Source organism: Taudactylus pleione, unplaced genomic scaffold (genome assembly GCF_031769625.1).
Source record: "Taudactylus pleione unplaced genomic scaffold, aTauple2 ptg000290l, whole genome shotgun sequence".
Lineage (NCBI taxonomy): Eukaryota > Metazoa > Chordata > Amphibia > Anura > Myobatrachidae > Taudactylus > Taudactylus pleione.
The window spans coordinates 1,685,138-1,705,333 of NW_028284692.1; the positions used below are offsets into that span (position 1 = coordinate 1,685,138).

General features: G+C 45.4%; 1 protein-coding gene and 1 long non-coding RNA gene across 3 annotated transcripts in view; one reads left to right on the forward strand and one right to left on the reverse strand.

Moving 5' to 3' along the window:
- Positions 1-20,196, reverse strand: part of LOC148511790 (uncharacterized) — a 31,113-nt gene that overhangs the window by 3,669 nt on the left and 7,248 nt on the right. The window lies entirely within an intron of this gene.
- EVPL (envoplakin) overlaps positions 1-20,196 on the forward strand; it is a 51,041-nt gene that overhangs the window by 112 nt on the left and 30,733 nt on the right. Inside the window, exon 2 of one of the 2 annotated variants that reach the window (XM_088482525.1) lies at positions 15,884-16,004. In XM_088482525.1, the coding sequence (XP_088338651.1) occupies positions 15,952-16,004 (53 nt within the window). In that variant the 5' untranslated portion in view covers positions 15,884-15,951. Of the gene's footprint in view, positions 1-15,670; positions 16,005-20,196 lie in introns of those variants that run through there. The other variant, XM_088482524.1, reaches the window with a different exon arrangement.

Sequence of the window (20,196 nt, forward strand, 5' to 3'; positions counted from 1 at the left end):
AAATGTGTATTCTTGTTAAACTGAGAGCACTTGTTAATTTTACACCTGTAAGAATAAATGTAAACAGGGTGATAGAGGGAATGTTGTGTTGACCACCCAGCACAAGTTTACAAAAATACTTAAAAAAATATTAAAATTGTGTTTAATAAGTAATGACGGGGTCTATTTACTAAATCTTGGATGGAGTTTGAAGTGAACTGAGATAAAGTACCAGCCAATCAGCTCCTAATTGCCATTTGAGAGGCAGTATTTGAAAAATGACAGGAGCTGGTTGGCTGGTACTTTTTCTCCGTCCACTTTATCTCCATTCAAGGCTTAGTAAATAGACCCCTATATCTGAAGTGGCCTAGTGTCTCGTATAGCACAAATTCACTACTAGTGTAAATTGATAAACACGCGATTATGCCCCAAAAAAGGCACGAGGGGACATGGCATCGCAGGCATGAGACCACGCCCTCTTTAGAGAGTACGCGCCTAAGGCCAAGTGGGTGCCTCACCAGGTGTCACCAAACCTCTAGATTGAAGTAAGAGAAATCTGGATCTAAATAGCACCCTGGGCTCGTTCATTTATTGTGTTCTACAAGCAAGTGGTTCCATAGAAGTATCTACTAGAATCCTTATTTCAAAATGTTTGCACAGTAGCCATAGGTATCATTGTGCCTATTAACCAATGCGGAGAAATGTCACTGGTGATTCCATTTTAATGTATATACTGACCTGTATCTTTGATTTCTTTTTTTGGGGGGTGTAAGGTGCAATCAGGGAGATTGCTAGACTCTTCAGGGAGATTGCTACTATTTCAGGGAGTCTTCATGACTAATAGAGAGTGTTAGCAAGTAAGGACCATGGTATCCACTCAGTCAGGTGTTGCAACAAGAAATGGTGACGGGGCCATAGCAGTGCGAAATTCCGCCCTTTACCACCCCTGTACCCTGAACCCTGTGATGTCATACTCGGCGGTGGCTCCCTAGGCTGCAAGGTGCCATTCCGGGCACCCTGTCAGCCAAATGATGGTGCCACTCAGTAGCAACAGTGCTGCCCCCTAGTCAATGTTCCCTGGGTAACATCACCGCTCACCCACCTCCTAGTTATGGCTCTGAATGGTGAACACAGAGCCTGATTAAGAGTCCATGTAACCCTAGGTAATATAATGATTTGTGCTCCCTTGTTCCCATCATTTTGTTAAATAAATAAATAAAAATAAACACATAAAAATAGATTAATCCAGGTTCATCAGTGCCAACAGGGACTTGGAGAGTACGATATTTCTGCTCACCAGAGGTAAGAGCAGGTGGTGGTAAAAACAAAAAGTGAATAATCTACTGATTTTATTTTTGTCTAGAATACAGCATAACCTTTAGTCATAAACACAATCACTGAAATCCTTATCAAACAGATCTGTTGTTTAAAAATATGATTTAAAATGTATATACCCACCTTTGATTTTTGATATTTCCGCTAATGCATTGAAACAAATGAAGTTACTTATATGCATGTACAATGCATGAGTTTCATTTGCCAACTGTAAACAACAATGAGAAGTGACACTGATTCTTATTGCCATCATTCAGTTACTTTATTCTATCAAGTTTTATTTGTTTAGCATGTGATAAACAAAATGTGCAAACTGCATAGGTGGATATGAGGCACTCCTCTCCCAGCACTCCTCTCCCAGCACAGTATGTCAGCACCCAGCAGCACAGATCACAGCAGCAGCTGAGCCAGCACCCCTCACCCGGCCAGCACACATAGCACCCCTCACACATACATGCTGCAATGACTTAATCAAAACTATATTTTTACAAAACTCACTTTGTCAGGCTGAAGATGAGAATGCAGCTGTGTCCACAGTCCATTCCAGCAGCTGTCCGTCAGTGCAGCCTGCTGGTCCTAGACTCTGCAAAGGCCCATGAGAGGAGGAGCTGCTCTCTGCTGTCAGCGGCAAACCCACTGCATGCTGAGCTCCGATCGAGGCAGCCAGAGCCGCGCCGCCATCCGCCAAGTGCCCCAAACAACGCTGCCAGCCCTAGGCTTGGGATGCCCTAGGCATTTGTCTAGTTTGCCTTTGCCTAGGGCCAGCTCTGTCGGAAAGTTGTGAGGTTCTGTTTTTGTTGTGGGCCCGGGGTGGTGATAGGAGCAGACACTGAAGCAGGTTTAAATGAAAATGTGGAACTTTTAATGAGTGGTTTGATAGACATGAATATGACAAAAGCTAAAGTCCAGATATAGCACTAAGTGCACTTGGGAGCTGTGGTGAAGTAATGGGAAAAAGTCCAGTTAGTGAAAGGCAATGAACAATGTGTTATGTTCTGGGTTGTTTGTGGACCCGGGGTGGTAGCAGGAGCGATCACAGAAGCAGATTTGAAAATAAAACTAGGATCTTTAATAAGTGCTTGAGTAGACATATAATGTGGCAGTAAAGAAAAGTCCAGGAATATATAAATGTGCACAAGAGTTCTGTGGTGGGAGCAAAAGGGTTAATGTCCAAGTAGAAACAATTAGAGCTGTCCAGGTGTGCAGGTAGTGAAACTGAAAATAATCAAGCCAGGTTTGCAGATAGTGAACTGAAAATAAACAAGCCAGGTTTGCAGGTAGTGAACTGAAGCGCAGGATGTCAGCAGGCTCAGGCACTCAGGTATGGGCAAGGGTGATGGAGGAAGCGGGGTAGTCCAGTGGGAGCTAGGAGCTGACAGGCAGACTGGCAGACAGCGAATTCACAGGAACAGGAAAGCACAGAGAACTCCCTCTCAGCTAGGCTGAGATACACGTTGCACTGGCAAAGAAGGAAGGCACTGACCCTTCCTAAATACCCCATGCCGTGCTGTTACTGGCCGGAGGGAACATGTGACTCACCAGGATTGGCCAGCCGCATCACATGGCCAGAAGGCAAGATGGCGGCGCCCATGCCAAATGGAACGGAGACGCCGCCAGGCCTTACCAGCGCAGAGTGACAACAGGCCCGCACAACAACGCGCGCAGCCAAAGCCCCCCGCCAGACACCAGCTCCGCCACCAGACAGCCCGCGCCACAATGACCTCACAGGTAACACTCGCCTAGCGCCATGCTGAAATACCCTGGCCATGACAGTACCCCCCCCCCTTTTGGGGTGGCTTCAGGACACTCACCAGGCTTCTCCGGATGGGCAGAATGGAATCTCCTGATGAGCGTGGGAGCGTGGACATCACGAGCATCGGTCCAGCAACGTTCCTCTGGACCGTAACCTTTCCAGTCCAGCAAATACTGTAGATGACCTCTGCGTAGACGAGAGTCCAAGATCTGGGCGACCTCAAACTCAACTCCTCTCTCCGTCTGGACTCGAGGAGAAGCAGGTAGAGCACTATGGAATTTATTCAGGACCAGGGGCTTCAATAAGGAAATATGGAAGGAATTAGGGATTTTTAGGTATGGGGGTAACTGTAGACAATAGGCCACTGGATTAATGACTTCTGTTATGGAGAAGGGACCGATGAAGCGTGGTGCAAATTTCATAGAAGGAACCCTCAGACGAAGATTCCGGGTGGATAACCAGACCTGGCTTCCAACTTGCATGCGTGGAACTATTCTACGCTTCTTATCGGCCTGGGTCTTATAGCGAGAGGATGCCTTCAACAAACCAGACCGTACTTGAGTCCAGATGGCAGAAAAATTCCGCACCGTGTCCTCCACGGCCGGAACATCGAAAACAGGCAGGCTTCGAAATTCGGGAACACGAGGATGAAGGCCATATACAACCTGAAATGGCGTTTGGTTAGTTGACGAGTGGTAGGAAGCATTATGTGCAAACTCAGCCCACGGCAGCAAGGCAGCCCAATTGTCCTGGGAAGATGACATAAAAATTGTTAAAAAAGTCTCTAGATCTTGATTAACTCTATCGGTGGAGCCGTTGCTTTGCGGATGGTAGGCCATGGAAAAGTTTAACTTCACTTGAAGAACAGAACACAAAGCCCTCCAGAATTTTGCAGTAAACTGCACACCACGGTCAGAGACAATTTCAGCAGGAAGGCCATGTAGACGAAATATGTGTTGGACAAACAACTGTGCCAGGTCAGGGGCAGAAGGTAACTTCTTCAACGGTATATAGTGGACCATCTTAGAAAATCGGTCTATTACAACCCAGATAGTGTTGAAACCTTGAGAGACTGGCAGGTCTGTGACGAAATCCATGGAGAGATGCGTCCATGGACGTGATGGAGTAGGTAATGGAAGCAATTCCCCAGCTGGAGCTTGTCGTGATGATTTATGCTGGGCACAGGAGGAGCAGGAAGAGATGAACTCCATTATATCTGCCTTCATAGAAAGCCACCAATAGTGTCTTTTCAGGAACTCCAAGGTCTTCCGAGTGCCTGAGTGCCCTGCGAAGCAAGAGGAATGTGCCCAAGTGAGAAGCTGCTTCCTTAATTCCGGGGCCACAAATGATTTTCCCGTAGGAGGCTGAACTTGTAATGAGGCAAAAACTCTTGATTCCAAGACAGGGGTATTGCTTTGATTTTCAGATTGATCATCACAGAGGAGAGATCTCGATAGGGCATCAGCCTTCTGATTAAGTGCTCCAGACCGGAAGGTCAGGGTGAACTGAAATCTGGCAAAGAATATTGCACAGCGGGCCAAACGAGGACTCACACATTGGAGGTTTTTGAGAAATAAGAGATTTCTATGGTCCGTAAATACAGTAAATGGAAACTTGGCGCCTTCTAGCAAATATCTCCATTCCTTCAACGCCAACTTTACAGCTAGTAGTTCTTGCTCACCTATGGCGTAGTTCCTTTCGGCAGGTGAGAATTTTTTAGAAAAGAACCCACACGGATGGACTCGGTTGTCCTCATAACGTTGAGACAAGACTGCTCCCACAGCTTCAGATGATGCGTCCACTTCCAACAAAAAAGGCCTGTCCAGATCTGGTTGTCGAAGAACTGGTGCTGAGATAAAGGCCTGTTTTGGAAGATGAAAGGCAGACTCTGCCTCAGGTGACCATTGGGCAGGATTAGCACCTTTGCGGGTCAAGGCTGTAATGGGAGCCAGCAGTGTAGAAAATCCCTTAATGAAGCGTCTATAATAATTGGCGAAGCCCAACAATCTCTGGATGGCCTTCAGTGTCTGAGGTCGGGTCCAATCCAGAATTGCTTGTACCTTCTTGGGGTCCATTTCTAAACTGGAGCCAGATATTACATAGCCAAGAAAAGGTACACTGGGCACTCCAAAGACGCACTTCTCCAGTTTGCAGTAAAGGTGGTTTTCTCTCAAACAGGTCAGAACTTCTTTAACATGTTCTTGATGTTTAGCCACAGAGGGTGAAAAAATCAGTATGTCATCCAGATAGACAACAACCGAAACATATAACAGATCCCGGAAAATCTCATTAACGAAACTTTGAAAGACAGCAGGGGCGTTACACAATCCAAAAGGCATTACTAAATACTCGAAATGTCCATCTCTGGTATTAAAAGCGGTCTTCCATTCATCGCCAGCTCGGATACGAATGAGGTTGTAAGCCCCTCTCAGATCTAATTTAGAAAAAATGACAGAGCCCTTGACCCTATCAAACAACTCAGTAATCAGGGGAAGAGGGTATCGATTCTTTACAGTAATGTCATTAAGGCCTCGATAATCGATACATGGTCTTAGACCACCGTCCTTCTTGCCAACGAAGAAAAACCCAGCTCCGGCAGGTGAAGTAGAGGGGCATGAACCCCTTTGCCAGGTTGTCCCGGATGTACTCGGTCATGGCTAGAGTCTCAGGCAAGGACAGCGGATAGGTACGACCACGAGGTGGTATCTTATCAGGTATCAATTCAATTGGACAGTCCCATTCCCTATGAGGGGGTAAGATATTTGCTTGTTGCTCAGAGAACACATCGGCGAACATCTGATATTCCTTGGGAATGGCAGAAGAAACTAATGGAACTGTCTTTCTCACAGGTCGATTTTTTGGAAGACAGGATTTCTGACAGTCCATACCCCATGACAGAATCTGCATAGAACTCCAATCAATCCTGGGATTATGTTGACGTAACCAGGGTAGACCAAGAACCACTTCTTGAGAGGCCTCTGATATCACCAGGAATTTTAAGGACTCAGAATGAAGTGCTCCAATTCGGACCAATACTGGTTGAGTCTCTTTGGTGACTATCCCGTTAGTTAGAGGACGTCCGTCTATAGAAGTCAGAGAGATGGCATGGTTGAGAGACAAACAAGGAATCTGAAATTTATCTATGAAACTAGACGTTATGAAATTTCCGGCTGCTCCCGAGTCAAGTAGAGCAGTAGCAAAGACAGGTTTGGGTTTAAGATCAAAGGCTAGGGTAATCGTGAAATCTTTAATTTTTGGAGACGGGTTCATAACTCCTAACTTGATGTCTCCAGGGTCAGTTAGGATTTGGCATTTCCCGGTTTACGGGGGCAGGAGATCAGCAGGTGACCGGACTCTCCGCAGTACAGACAGAGGTTCTTTTGCATTCTTCTCTGACGTTCTTCTTTGGAGAGGTGTGTATGATTCACCTGCATAGGCTCCTCTTCAGTAGGAGAAGGAATGGGTCAGGTAGAAATGGAGGGGGTTAATGACCTTTGCCGGTCAGTTCTGTTTTTTTCAGCCTGACGATCCCTGAAGCGTAGGTCAACTTTGATACACAACGAAATCATGTCGTTCAGATTAGTAGGAAGCTCTCGAGTGACTAGATCATCCTTTAGTCGGTCTGACAACCCATGCCAGAAGGCCGAGGTGAGGGCTTCCTCATTCCATTTGAGCTCTGATGCTAAAATTTGAAATTGCACGGCATATTGACTGACAGGACGGACCCCTTGTCTCAGTGTCATGATGTTTGATGATGCTGATACAGTACGCCCAGGTTCATCGAAAATCCTCCTGAAGGATGACACAAAGCCTGCGTAATTATCCAGCAGCGGATCTGAGCGCTCCCAGAGTGGGGAAGCCCATTCCAAGGCCTGGCCGGATAACAGAGAGACTATATAAGCCACTTTAGTTCTTGCAGTTAGAAAGTTGTCAGGCTGCAGGGTAAAATGTATGTCACACTGATTTAGGAATCCTCGGCAGAGTTTAGGATTGCCGTCAAATTTACTTGGTAAAGGAAGATGTAAGCGGGGAGATGATCTGCCTCCTGTATTCCCAGACGCTGATGCGGATGTAGATGCTGGTACTTCAGGGGTAGAAAAGGAAGTTTGCAAACTATCCTGTCGCTTGGACATCTCTTGCAGAAATTTAGCCATCTGATGCTGCATGTTTTCCAGATTTTCTAAACGACCAGAAATGCACCTGAACAAATCCACTCCTGACTCCTGATCCGTGGCCGGCTCCATGGGGCCAGTGCAAACTGTTATGTTCTGGGTTGTTTGTGGACCCGGGGTGGTAGCAGGAGCGATCACAGAAGCAGATTTGAAAATAAAACTAGGATCTTTAATAAGTGCTTGAGTAGACATATAATGTGGCAGTAAATAAAAGTCAAGGAATATATAAATGTGCACAAGAGTTCTGTGGTGGGAGCAAAAGGGTTAATGTCCAAGTAGAAACAATTAGAGCTGTCCAGGTGTGCAGGTAGTGAAACTGAAAATAATCAAGCCAGGTTTGCAGATAGTGAACTGAAAATAAACAAGCCAGGTTTGCAGGTAGTGAACTGAAGCGCAGGATGTCAGCAGGCTCAGGCACTCAGGTATGGGCAAGGGTGATGGAGGAAGCGGGGTAGTCCAGTGGGAGCTAGGAGCTGACAGGCAGACTGGCAGACAGCGAATTCACAGGAACAGGAAAGCACAGAGAACTCCCTCTCAGCTAGGCTGAGATACACGTTGCACTGGCAAAGAAGGAAGGCACTGACCCTTCCTACATACCCCATGCCGTGCTGTTACTGGCCGGAGGGAACATGTGACTCACCAGGATTAGCCAGCCGCATCACATGGCCAGAAGGCAAGATGGCGGCGCCCATGCCAAATGGAACGGAGAAGCCGCCAGGCCTTACCAGCGCAGAGTGACAACAGGCCCACACAACAACGCGCGCAGCCAAAGCCCCCCGCCAGACACCAGCTCCGCCACCAGACAGCCCGCGCCACAATGACCTCACAGGTAACACTCGCCTAGCGCCATGCTGAAATACCCTGGCCGTGACACAATGTCCAGGAAGTGACTGGTTAATAGAGAATGTTCAGGTAGTGGCAGACAATGGGAACTGTCCAGGTAGTGACTGGTTAATAGGGAAATGTCCAGTTGATGACAGGCTGGAGAAATCCGGTGTTGTGGCTGAAATGAAGAATGCAGGCTGAGGAAGGATTATCCAGCAGAGTGTCAGTGGAGGCAAGGTGCAGGGTGAGCAGCAGACTCAGGTACTCAGGCAAGGGGAAGGTAATGGAGGATGCAGGGTAGTCCAGCGGGGTTGGAGCAGACAAGCAGGCAGGTAGCGTATCACAGGAAACAGGTGGTGAGCACAGGGAACTCTCGGCTATGCTGAGGAACATGTTGCACTTGCAATGAAGTGAGGCTCTGAACCTCCCTAAATACCAAGTGCTGTGGCGTGACTGGCCAGAGAGAGCATGTGACAAACCAGGATTGGGCGATTAGGTCACGTGACCGGAGACAAAATGGCAGCACCCATGCCGGAGCAGAACGGAAGCACCATCAGGCCTCACCAGCTCAAAGTGACAACATGCCCACACAGAACCACGCACAGCCAATGCCCCTCGCCAAACACCTCTGCCAGACGCCCCCCACCATAGTGACCTCACAGGTAATACCCGTCAACCACCATGCCGAGAAACTCTGGTCGTGACAGTACCCCCCCCCTTATGGGTGGCCTCAGGACCCTCACCAGGCTTTTCTGGATGAGCAGTATGGAATCTCCTGACCAGGGTGGGAGCATGGATATCTCGAGCATCGGTCCAACAGCACTCCGGAGGACCATAACCCCTCCAATCCTGGAGATACTGCAATTGTCCTCTGCGGATGCGAGAATCCAGGACCTGAGAGACCTCGAACTCCACGCCTCTTTCGGTCTGGATGCAAGGGGGAACAGGAAGGACCTTGCGGAATTTGTTCAATATTAGGGGTTTTAGGAGGGAGATATGGAATGAGTTTGGAATTTTTAGATAACAAGGCAGCTGAAGGCGATAAGCCACAGGGTTGATTATTTCTGTGATGGAAAAGGGTCCGATGAACCGGGGAGCAAACTTCATAGAAGGTACTCTGAGACGGATGTTCCGGGTGTACAACCAGACGGTCTCCAACTTGCATGCAAGGTACCTTCCTACGTCTCCTATCTGCCTGAAGTTTGTAATGGGAGGATGCCTTCTCCAAATCAGAACGTTCCTGAGCTCAATTAGATGCAAATCTCTGTACAGTATCCTCCACGGCTGGCACATCAAAGGCAGACAGGCTTCGAAACTCAGGAATACGAGGGTGAAGACTATTTGAAATGGGGTTTGATTTGTCGAGGAATGATACGAGGCATTATGTGCAAATTCTGCCCATGGTAGCAATTCAGACCAATTGTCTTGGGATGACGTCATGAAGATCCTTAGGAAGGTCTCAAGATCTTGATTGACCCACTCTGTGGATCCATTGCTCTGAGGGTGATAGGCAGTGGAGAAGTTTAACTTTACTTGTAGAGCAGAACATAAGGCTCTCCAGAACTTTGCCACAACTTGAGTGCCATGATCAGAAACTATTTCGGTAGGAAGTCCATGGAGGCGAAATATGTGCTGGACAAACAGATGAGCCAAGTCAGGAGCAGTAGGCAGTTTCTTTAGAGGTATATAATGAACCATCTTCGAAAATCAGTCTACCACAACCCAGATGGTGGTGTAACCCTGAGAGATAGGTAAATCTGTTATGATGTCCATAGAGAGATGTGTCCATGGACGTGATGGAATAGGCAGGGGTAACAATTCACCAGCTGGGGCTTGACGCAAAGACTTATGCTGAGTACATGAGGCACAAGAGGAAATAAACTCCAATACATCAGTTTTCATGGATGGCCACCAATAACTTCTCTTTAAAGTTCCAGAGACTTTCGAGTACCTGAGTGACCTGCAAAACGAGAGGAGTGAGCCCAGGTGAGGAGCTGCTTCCTTAACTCCAGGGCCACAAATGTTTTCCCAGTAGGGAGCTGTATCTGTATGGTGGTAAACACTCTTGACTCTAACACAGGGGCACTACGCAGGGTCTCCAAATTGTCGTTACAGAAGAGAGATCTAGACAGAGCATCTGCTTTCTGATTAAGAGCTCCAGATCGGAAGGTCAGGGTGAACCGAAAGCTAGCAAAGAAAATTGCCCATCTAGCCAGACAAGGGCTCACACACTGGATGTTTTTTGAGGAAGAGGAGGTTCCAATGGTCAGTGAAGACAGTGAAGGAAATTTAGCCCCTTCCAGTAGGTATCTCCACTCCTTCAGTGCCAACTTCACTGCCAAGAGTTCTTGTTCACCTATAGCATAGTTCCTTTCAGCAGGAGAGAACTTCTTGGATAAAAAGGGATGAACTCAGTTGTCTTCATATCGCTGGGATAGGACCGCTCCTACTGCTTCTGATGAGGCATCTACCTCTAACAAGTAAGGTCTACTCAGGTCTGGTTGTCTTAAGACTGGAGCTGAGATAAAGGCTTGTTTCAAAAGCTGGAAGGCTGTCTCTGCCTCGGGTGTCCATAGGGCAGGATTAGTGCCTTTATGGGTCAGGGCCGTAATGGGAGCCATCAGTGACAAAAATCCCTTGATAAAGCGTCTATAATAGTTGGCGAATCAGAGTAATCTCTGGATGGCTTTCAAGGTTTGAGGACGGGACCAATCCAGGATTGCCTGCACTTTTTTGGGATCCATTTCTAGGCTGGAGCCAGAGATGATGTAACCAAGAAATGGCACACTGGGTACACTAAAGACACACACTTCCAGTTTACAGTAGAGGTAGTTCTTCCTCAGACGAGACAGCACTTCCTTCACATGGTGATGATGTTCCTCTAAAGAAGACGAGAGAATCAAGATGTTGTCCAGATAGACAACGACTGACACATATAATAGATCCTGAAAAATTTTGTTAACGAAGCCCTGAAAGACAGCTGGGGCATTGCACAAGCCGAAAGGCACTACAAGGTATTCAAAATTTCCATCCCTAGTATAAAAAGCAGTCTTCCACTCGTCACCTGAGCGAATACGAATGAGATTGTAGGCCCCTCTCAGATCTAACTTGGAGAATATGATGGACCCCTTGACCCTGTCAAATAACTCTGTGATTAGTGGAAGTGGATATCGATTTTTGACCGTTATATCGTTCAGGCCTCAGTAGTCTATACAAGGTCTTAGGCCGCCGTCCTTTTTGGCAACGAAAAAGAACCCAGCTCCGGCAGGAGAGGTGGAGGGGCGAATAAATCCTTTTTCCAAATTATCCTGGATGTACTCAGACATTGCTTTGGTCTCTGGTAAGGATAGAGGATAGGTGCGACCACGAGGTGGCATCTTATCAGGCAGCAGGTCAATAGGACAATCCCATTCTCTGTGAGGAGGTAAGACATTCGCTTGTTGTTCGGAGAAGACATCAGTGAACATTTGATACTCCTTAGGAATTGCTGGAGATATTAATGAAGCTGTTTTCCTTACAGGTCGTATCTTGGGAAGACAGGATTTCTGACAGTGTGTCCACCATGAAAGAATTTGCATAGAACACCAGTCTATCCTAGGATTGTGCAGGCGTAGCCAGGGTAGTCCTAAAATAATGTCTTGGGACGCCTCAGGTATCACTAAAACTTCAAAGACTCAGAATGGAGTGCTCCAATATGGACTAGCACTGGTAGAGTTTCCTTGGTGACAACTCCATTAGCCAGAGGCCGACCATCCATGGCAGTCAAGGAAATTGCATGAGTGAGGGATGAACAAGAAATTTGTAGTTTGTCAACTAAGTTGGAGGTAATGAAATTTCCATCTGCTCCAGAATCTAATAGAGCAGAAACAAAGGCAGGTTTAGGCTTTAGATCTATAGCTAAGGTTATTACGAAATCTTTATTTTTTGAGGACGGACTCATTACTCCTAACTTGATGTCCCCAGTGTCAGTTAGGAACGAGCATTTTCCGATTTGCAGGGACAGGAGGCCACTAGGTGTCCTGAATCTCCACAGTATAGACAGAGGGTTTTTAACATCCTTCTCTGACTTTCCTCTTTGGAGAGATGGGTATGGTTCACCTGCATAGGCTCTTCATCCATAGGAGTAGGTAAGGGAAGGGTAGAGGACCTTTGCTTGTCAGACCTGTGCTTTTCAGCCTGACGTTCTCTGAAGCGTAGGTCAATTTATTACACAGCAAAATCATGTCGTTTAGATTGGTGGGAAGCTCACGGTGACCAGATCATCTTTTAGTCGGTCCGAGAGTCAATGCCAAAAGGCTGAGGTGAGTGCTTCCTCATTCCACTTGAGCTCTGATGCTAAAATCTGAAATTGTATGGCATACTGGCTGACAGAACGGATTCCTTGTCTCAGAGTCATAATACCAGATGAAGCTGATACAGTACGTCCGGGCTCATCAAAGATCCTCCTGAATGATGACACAAAGGCTGTATAGTTGTCCAGTAGAGAATCTGAACGCTCCCAGAGTGGGGAAGCCCAATCCAAGGCTGAGCCGGACAACAGAGACACTATGTAAGCCACTTTAGTTTTTGCAGTGGCAGAGCTTAGGGTTGCCGTCAAATTTGCTGGGTATAGGAAGGTGTAAGCGAGGAGATGTCCTGTTACCAGTATTTCCAGATACAGGAGAGAGTGTAGGGACTGTTACCCCAGGGGAGGATAAGGAGGTTTGCAGATTATCCTGTCTTTTAGACATTTCCTGTAAAAACTGAGCCATTTGATGCTGCATGGTTTCCAGGTTTTCCAAACGGCCAGCAATGCACCAAAATAAATCTACTCCAGACTCCTGTTCCGTGGCCGGGTCCATGGGGCCAGTGCAAACTGTGAGGTTCTGGTTTTGTTGTGGGCCCGGGGTGGTGATAGGAGCAGACACTGAAGCAGGTTTAAATGAAAAGGTGGAACTTTGTGGTTTGATAGACATGAATATGACAAAAGCTAAAGTCCAGATATAGCACTAAGTGCACTTGGGAGCTGTGGTGAAGTAATGGGAAAAAGTCCAGTTAGTGACAGGCAATGAACAATGTGCTGGAAGTGACTGGTTAATAGAGAATGTTCAGGTAGTGGCAGACAATGGGAATTGTCCAGGTAGTTACTGGTTAATAGGGAAACGTCCAGTTGATGACAGGCTGGAGAAATCCAGTGTAGTGGCTGAAATGAAGAATGCAGGCTGAGGAAGGATTATCCAGCAGAGTGTCAGTGGAGGCAAGGTGCAGGGTAAACAGCAGACTCAGGTACTCAGGCAAGGGGAAGGTAATGGAGGATGCAGGGTAGTCCAGCGGGGTTGGAGCAGACAAGCTGGCAGGCAGGTAGCGTATCACAGGAAACAGGTGGGGAGCACAGGGAACTCTCTATCAGCTATGCTGAGAAACACGTTGCACTGGCAATGAAGTGAGGCTCTGAACCTCCCTAAATACCAAGTGCTGTGCCGTGACTGGCCAGAGAGAGCATATGACAAACCAGGATTGGGCGATTAGGTCACGTGACCGGAGGCAAGATGGCGCCACCCATGCCGGAGCGGAACGGAAGCACCACCAGGCCTCACCAGCCCAAAGGGACAATATGCCTGCACAGAACCACGCACAGCCAACGCCCCTCGCCAAGCACCAGCACCACCGCCAGACGCCCCCTGCCATAGTGACCTCACAGGTAATACCCGTCGACCACCATGCCGAGAAACTCTGGTCGTGACAGAAGTGTTGACGCTTGAATTAAAAATATGGGGGTAGGAATTGTAAGTCTCTCTATCTCCAACCACAGGACCTTGAAAGGTGGGGTTAATCTGGTTTGAAAAGGGAACACCCACTCTTTGAAATTGTGTGCCCACATAGAAGTTATTGCCTGGTGATCATTATGAATATTCCCCAACATGGATTCCCATAATTAAGGGGCACCCTTATTTAAAAGTGGGTGGTCCCCTCTTTCAAATTATGTACCCCTCTAGTAGCTATTGTCTTGTGATCACCTGTGATCACCAGACAATATAACACAGCGTAAGGCAAAGATTTTTCATAGATGGGGGAAGGCACATTGTGGCCTATCTCCCCACACTGGCTCGCACATACATAGGAGAACTCTGGTTTGAAAGAGGGGAGTCTACTCTTTCAAACAATATGCCCTCTTAGTAGTTATTGGGCCTGATTCAGAGATGGACGATAATGCAATCACAGCTGCAAAAATATGATAATGCTTCCAAAGCTTACCCGAGCATAGGGATGCCCACTGCTGCCTTCTGTCCAATGTCTGACTCCCATGTAAACATTGGTAACATTGACACATGTCGGGCAGTCACGCAGCATGTAAGTCAAGTCTGACCAGCTGCAAAAAATGACGCACACCTGACACGCAGAGAGCTCTAATGCTGTGAAAGCAATCGCAATGGCTAATTTATACACGTCCAGGAAATGGCATTTAAACTGTCAGATAGGCCTGTGTTTGCCTAACTACCCCCATTCTCTCCTATCTCATCATCCACTACTCTTGCTCATCTGCTACTCTCGCCACCTCCTCCTTGGGCTGTTTGCCTGTGGCTTCACCACCCATTTGTCTGTGCTTAGCACCTCTTTTAGTGCCTATAAAAAAAGTGTTATTTGTTAAGTGTATACTGTATTATCATGTACTGTTGTATTGTTTGCCCTCTGTTCGGAACTGTGGACCACATGTGGCGAATGCCAGCAGCAAACATAAGCATCTTTCTGTAACTCCAACTCATCACGGCCGTTTCTCTAAAAACATGAAAAGTACTTTACTGGCCATCAACTAGGCGGCAGCTGCGAGTACGAATGTAACAGAACCATCTTGTGAGCGTATCTACGGCCTGTAGCCAGAGATACATCATATATTGAGTCATGCTTATAGCAGTTGTATCTTTAGCACAGGGCCATAGCTAGGGTAGTGCGGCCGGTGCCAACGCACAGGGCACCGCAGGTCAGGGGGCGCTGTTTGGACCTTTCAAATTTCTGTTTATTATCATTCTCACTTGTAGCTTCCTCTTATTTCATCCCCAGCATCTCCTGGAATCCTCTATCTCTTCCCTGGCTCTTCCCCATGAGGCCATGGCCCTTTTTTGGGTACATTATGTCACTTTGAAAAATGAGGTAGGCGCCAATGCTCTTTCCGGCACAGGGCACCAAAAAGTCTAGTTACAGCTCTGCTTTAGCACCTAGCATGGGGTGGGTGTAAGGGCTGCTGATAATGATGATGGCTGCTCTCACTCATGTAGAAAGTGTGGTTGTGTGATGGGTATGCATTAGGATGTGCATAAAGCCACATTAGCATTCTGCTTGCAATCCATTTGCATTCAGAATGTGGCCGCAATTGGAGCTGTGTGCGAGTAAGAGTTACTGCCTGTGTGCAGAACGTGTACATGTACATATGTGTGCACAAGGCGGGTATACTGGTGCTCTTGCAGAAAATAAAATGCACGATATACACCCACATTTGGTGGTTAGTATATTGCCTCTTCTATGTTTCCCTGCATTATAAATTCATAAATTCTCTAAGTTTTTAATTTCCAGAGAAAACACAATCATCGTCCTCCCCTTCTAAGTAACATGCAAGACTACTGACAAATATGCTTTACAAATGGGACACTCTTCCTGGGTGGGGACATACACTCAGTGTATCTCCTCTCAGTCCTACACAACTGGTTTAACAGGTTATGTACACCTCTCTTTTTTATTCTCAGGTCCCATCGCCCAGGCTAGAACTTTTGGGAGGAGTCAGCCTCCTGCACTGTCCTGTCTTACATTCCTCTTCTTCTCCAGCTTGTCACTGTCAAATTTTCAGGTGCAACGTACACTAGGACAAAGGCTCAGGAACCACAGAGAGGGGCAGCGAGGGGGTGAAACGGCACCATGTTCAAGGGACAGAGCAAGTCACCTACCAAGTCTCCTTCAAAATACAGCAAGTGAGTTTGGGAGAGAAGAGGGTGGAAATCCAGTGTTAATATACTGTGATAGCTAGAGGGGGGGACAGTGTTGTAACAGTGTTGTAGCTTGTATCAGCCAATACTAGTGTAAAAAGCAAAGTGTCTGCATATTAATGCTTACATTAGTAATTAGGTCAATTAATATTTGTTTACAGTGTTTAATACTGTTTATTTGTAGTGAATGAGAATTTATAATATTGTTGTCTACCTGGAATCTGATATTCATTGTAATTCCGTTTTCCCTTCATTCTAATATTAACTCAGATAGCTATTATGTTTTATTGAAATGGGCATAATGTTTTTTTTCCCCCCAGAGGAAGATATTTAAACATATCTAAATGAAATATAGATATTATTTAGCTAAATAGACATAGTGTTTCACTGCACTAGATATAAAGATAGTGCACAAAGGTTCTTACTATAATCATTTACTGTATCCATAGTCTGTAGGCTCTTGTATCTTTTCTATTGTAATTTGGACACAAAGTGGTAATTCATACTGTGATTCAGGGCAGTATTGGGGTGTTGCCTATATGGGGCTAAAAAGTGACACTGATTTAAGGTGTGTGACAGTATGCCACAGAGAACCTGATTAACAGGTAGACAATGAATCAAAGTCAGCAACACACGCCCAATATGCCCTTTTCAGCCGGTTACAGAAGCTCGGACCCTTATTTTATTGTATCGAGGACTCACTGAGTGATGTTACCTCATTCATCTTAAATTGATCCCACCATGTCTGCTGATGGACTGTCATTCTCTGAATTCACTGTCTTTTGCCCCTCTCTCTGTTTTCCAAAACATTTACCAAATACCACTTACTCCTCTAATTTCAATGTCACCTTGTATTGCTTTTTATCTATAACACAAGATGAATATGTAAAATTGCTACAATTTGTGGCTAAAACCATATTAATGAAGGAGGTTTTCAAATTAAATTAATGGCATTAACTGAAATTGTATTGTTGATTGCAAGCTCCTCAGGATAGTGCCATTTCTTGTTAAGTGACTGAATGTTTGCATTTTACATGATTTTCCTTTGGTATTCTTCTTTGTTTTGTAGTGTGAGCTTTCTATATATATTGTGAATAATGCTTTGAACATAAAACACTTAAAGATTACATAACGTTAGATTTTTTTGTATTATGACTACACTACCCAGCAAAGTTCATAGTTCAGGCAACAGCCTAACTTTTGGCTTCCCAGCTGCTGTGACTAGAAGTTCCACTGCCAGGTCAAGCTGATATTTGTGGTTCTACAACAACTGGGGAGCTGCTTTTTGCCTACCTCTGACATCCAGAATTATTTGGGTGGTCATATAAAGGAAAGCTAGTAAATACTATTCTTTCTGAACTTTATATGCTGATAAAATTGCTAATGCTGAGTTCTTTCTCCTATTAAAAATGTTTTTTTTGAGGGTGTGTTAGGTGAGCACAGATTCCTCAGTTGGGTTGGTTCTGTGCAATATACATAAGTGGTTATTCTCATTAACATTTTTAATTCACAGTAGATTTGGATCAGTGCTGCAGAAGTCACACCAATCAGTGGCAGTGCTAAAGGGCCTGATTCAGAGATGGAGAAATGCCATCGCGACTGCGTCTATGTACGCAGCAGCAATGCAAATATATGAAAATGTTGCAGCCATCGTGATTTGTATTGAGACGTCTGTCGGCTTCGCAGATCCACCACTTGCGTACAAAGACGCAACCATCGGTCACATACAGGTCGATCATCAAACTTCTGAGTAACCCTATGGTTGCGCAGAATGACAGATGGAAGTAAGATGCCGGAGCCTTAACAACTGCGTACGGAATCACACTCACGGGCTGTGACACGCCCCTGAAACAGACGCAACACGCCTACGTTTCAGTCGCCACGCCCTCGTTACCTCCCCCAAATGGTCCTCGCCTGTCAACTACTTTGTAAATCAATCCTCACTGCAACTGCTTTCGCCGGACCATGGGACACATACGCAGTGTGACGCTGACACGTGCATTTGAAAACACATTGGTCATTTGAGAAAACATTGGCATTCCGTCTATCACTGAATCAGGCCCACAGTCACTGTAGAGAGAGGGAGTAACAGCTATGTTGTCTGGCGTTGGTAGATGACGCTTTTCCATCTGCTACACCTGTCTAGCCCTGCTCTTCTACGCATGTGCTGATATTGATGCATGCATAGTGAATCCCCCAACATGCTATGTGCCTGGCGAATGCAGAATATGCCACAGGCACTAATATTAGATTGTTTTTGCATTCCTTGATAGTTTACAAAAATATGCATACAATTTGCTTTGCAGTGTTTTTTTTATTTTTGTCTTGAGCAAGTGGTTCTTCAGTTCTACTAGAAAGTAGCAAGGAATTTAGACTATTTCATACAGTTTAGCTGCTGGACAAAATGCAATACTGGTTCAGTGACATATTTGTAGTGCTGGATGAATCCCCCCCGTGATCCTTACTAAACTATAACGGGTATTTACTTGTTGGACTGAGTTAAGGGTATCAATCAATCCTACTTCAGTTCTTTATTGTCATTATAATGTTAAATTACTGTATAAATGAGATTCTGTACTTTATTTTCCACCTACAAAAAAGTACTAATTGAGTCTACAATGATCAAGCCAAGCAGCTTCCACATTGTTTTCTCTGCATTTCCTTTAAGGAAACAGCACTGAGCTTTTCATTAGACTTGCTGTCCATAGTGTGTGATCTTATGGTATTGAATTTTTCAGGGAAACCCAGCCCCTGGACACGTATTCATGACATGAATGAGGCCTGTGCTGCAAGAAACCTGAAAGCTCTAAATTACAGTTCATTTCAGCAAAAGCACATACTGGTCAGCACACCCTGAGGATTATTTACTAACTGATTTCATTTGTGCAGTAACCCAGTAACCAGACAACTGATTTGTAGTCCTAGATCAATCAAAGCTGGTTGCTGATTGGGATGTTTATTAACATTTATTTATATAGCGCCAGCATATGTCATTGCGCTGTACAATTGTGAAAAAAATGCTAATTAAATAAGACTGGGCAATAACAAGCAGATGAAGTAAGAGGGCCCTGCTCGCAAGATTACAATCTATAGAATACTGCACATTTGCCATTTTTTTTACTTTATTAGTAAATTATGAGCACTAGCCTAATTGACAATTTTTGTTTGACGTATTCCTTGAACTTATTCTTTTATTGATAATGTAGATTTTTTTTTGTCATTTTTTTGTTACACTCATCTAATCCAGGCTTTATCCAGTACATTGCTTGTGATTTTTTTTTGTACTTTGCATAAGCACCCTTTTAGCACCAACATGGATAGGAACAATATTTCATTAGACAGATTCACAAGTTTAATAATTAGCAGTTGTTGTCATATTCACAACCCAATAATTTAACTCTCAATTCAATTCAATTATTTGTCTGATAAGAGCAAAGGATTCTGGGTCTTATTCTTATATGTACCTTCTGAATGAAGTGATTTTGATTTGAGATCCGCACCACACCACTGCCATGCAAGACAAGGCTGGGTGTGACTTGATCTTTAAAGGTTTGTCCCAATACTTACTAAATATGTGTCATCCAATGTGACAGTCACTCGCCCAGCCTATGATCACACCCTTTTTCATTAACTATAATATACCTGTTGCAGCCTTTTGTTTCTCTCCCAGTGCTAATAACCCTCCACAGTTCCTCTATCTATATATACACTAGGGCCATGCACTTTTCTGAAGTCTATGTTTCTCTGAATACTACCAACCTGTATTGCTGTATACTGTGTACACAATGTCAGGGCAGTAACTAGGGCAGGGCAGGGGGCGCTGTTTGGGCCTGTCAATTTACCTGTTTATTATCATTCTCACTTGTAGCTTCCTCTTCTTTGAACTCCAGCATCTCCTGGCCTCCCCTATCTCTTCCCTGGCCCTTCCACATGAGGCCATGGCTCTTTTCAGGTGCACTATCTTATGTCCCTATTTCAAAAAATGTGGGGGGGGGGGGGGCGCCAACGCGCTCTCTCCTGCACAGGGCACCAAAAAGTCTATACCTACATTGACCTTTAATGTATTGCAAGATCTATTGGATTGGTAGTATCCTATAATTTAGTATTGTGTCATATAATTGTATTATGATAATGCCCAGTGGTTGTTTTATGTTGGGAAGGTGTAGTGTTCTATGTC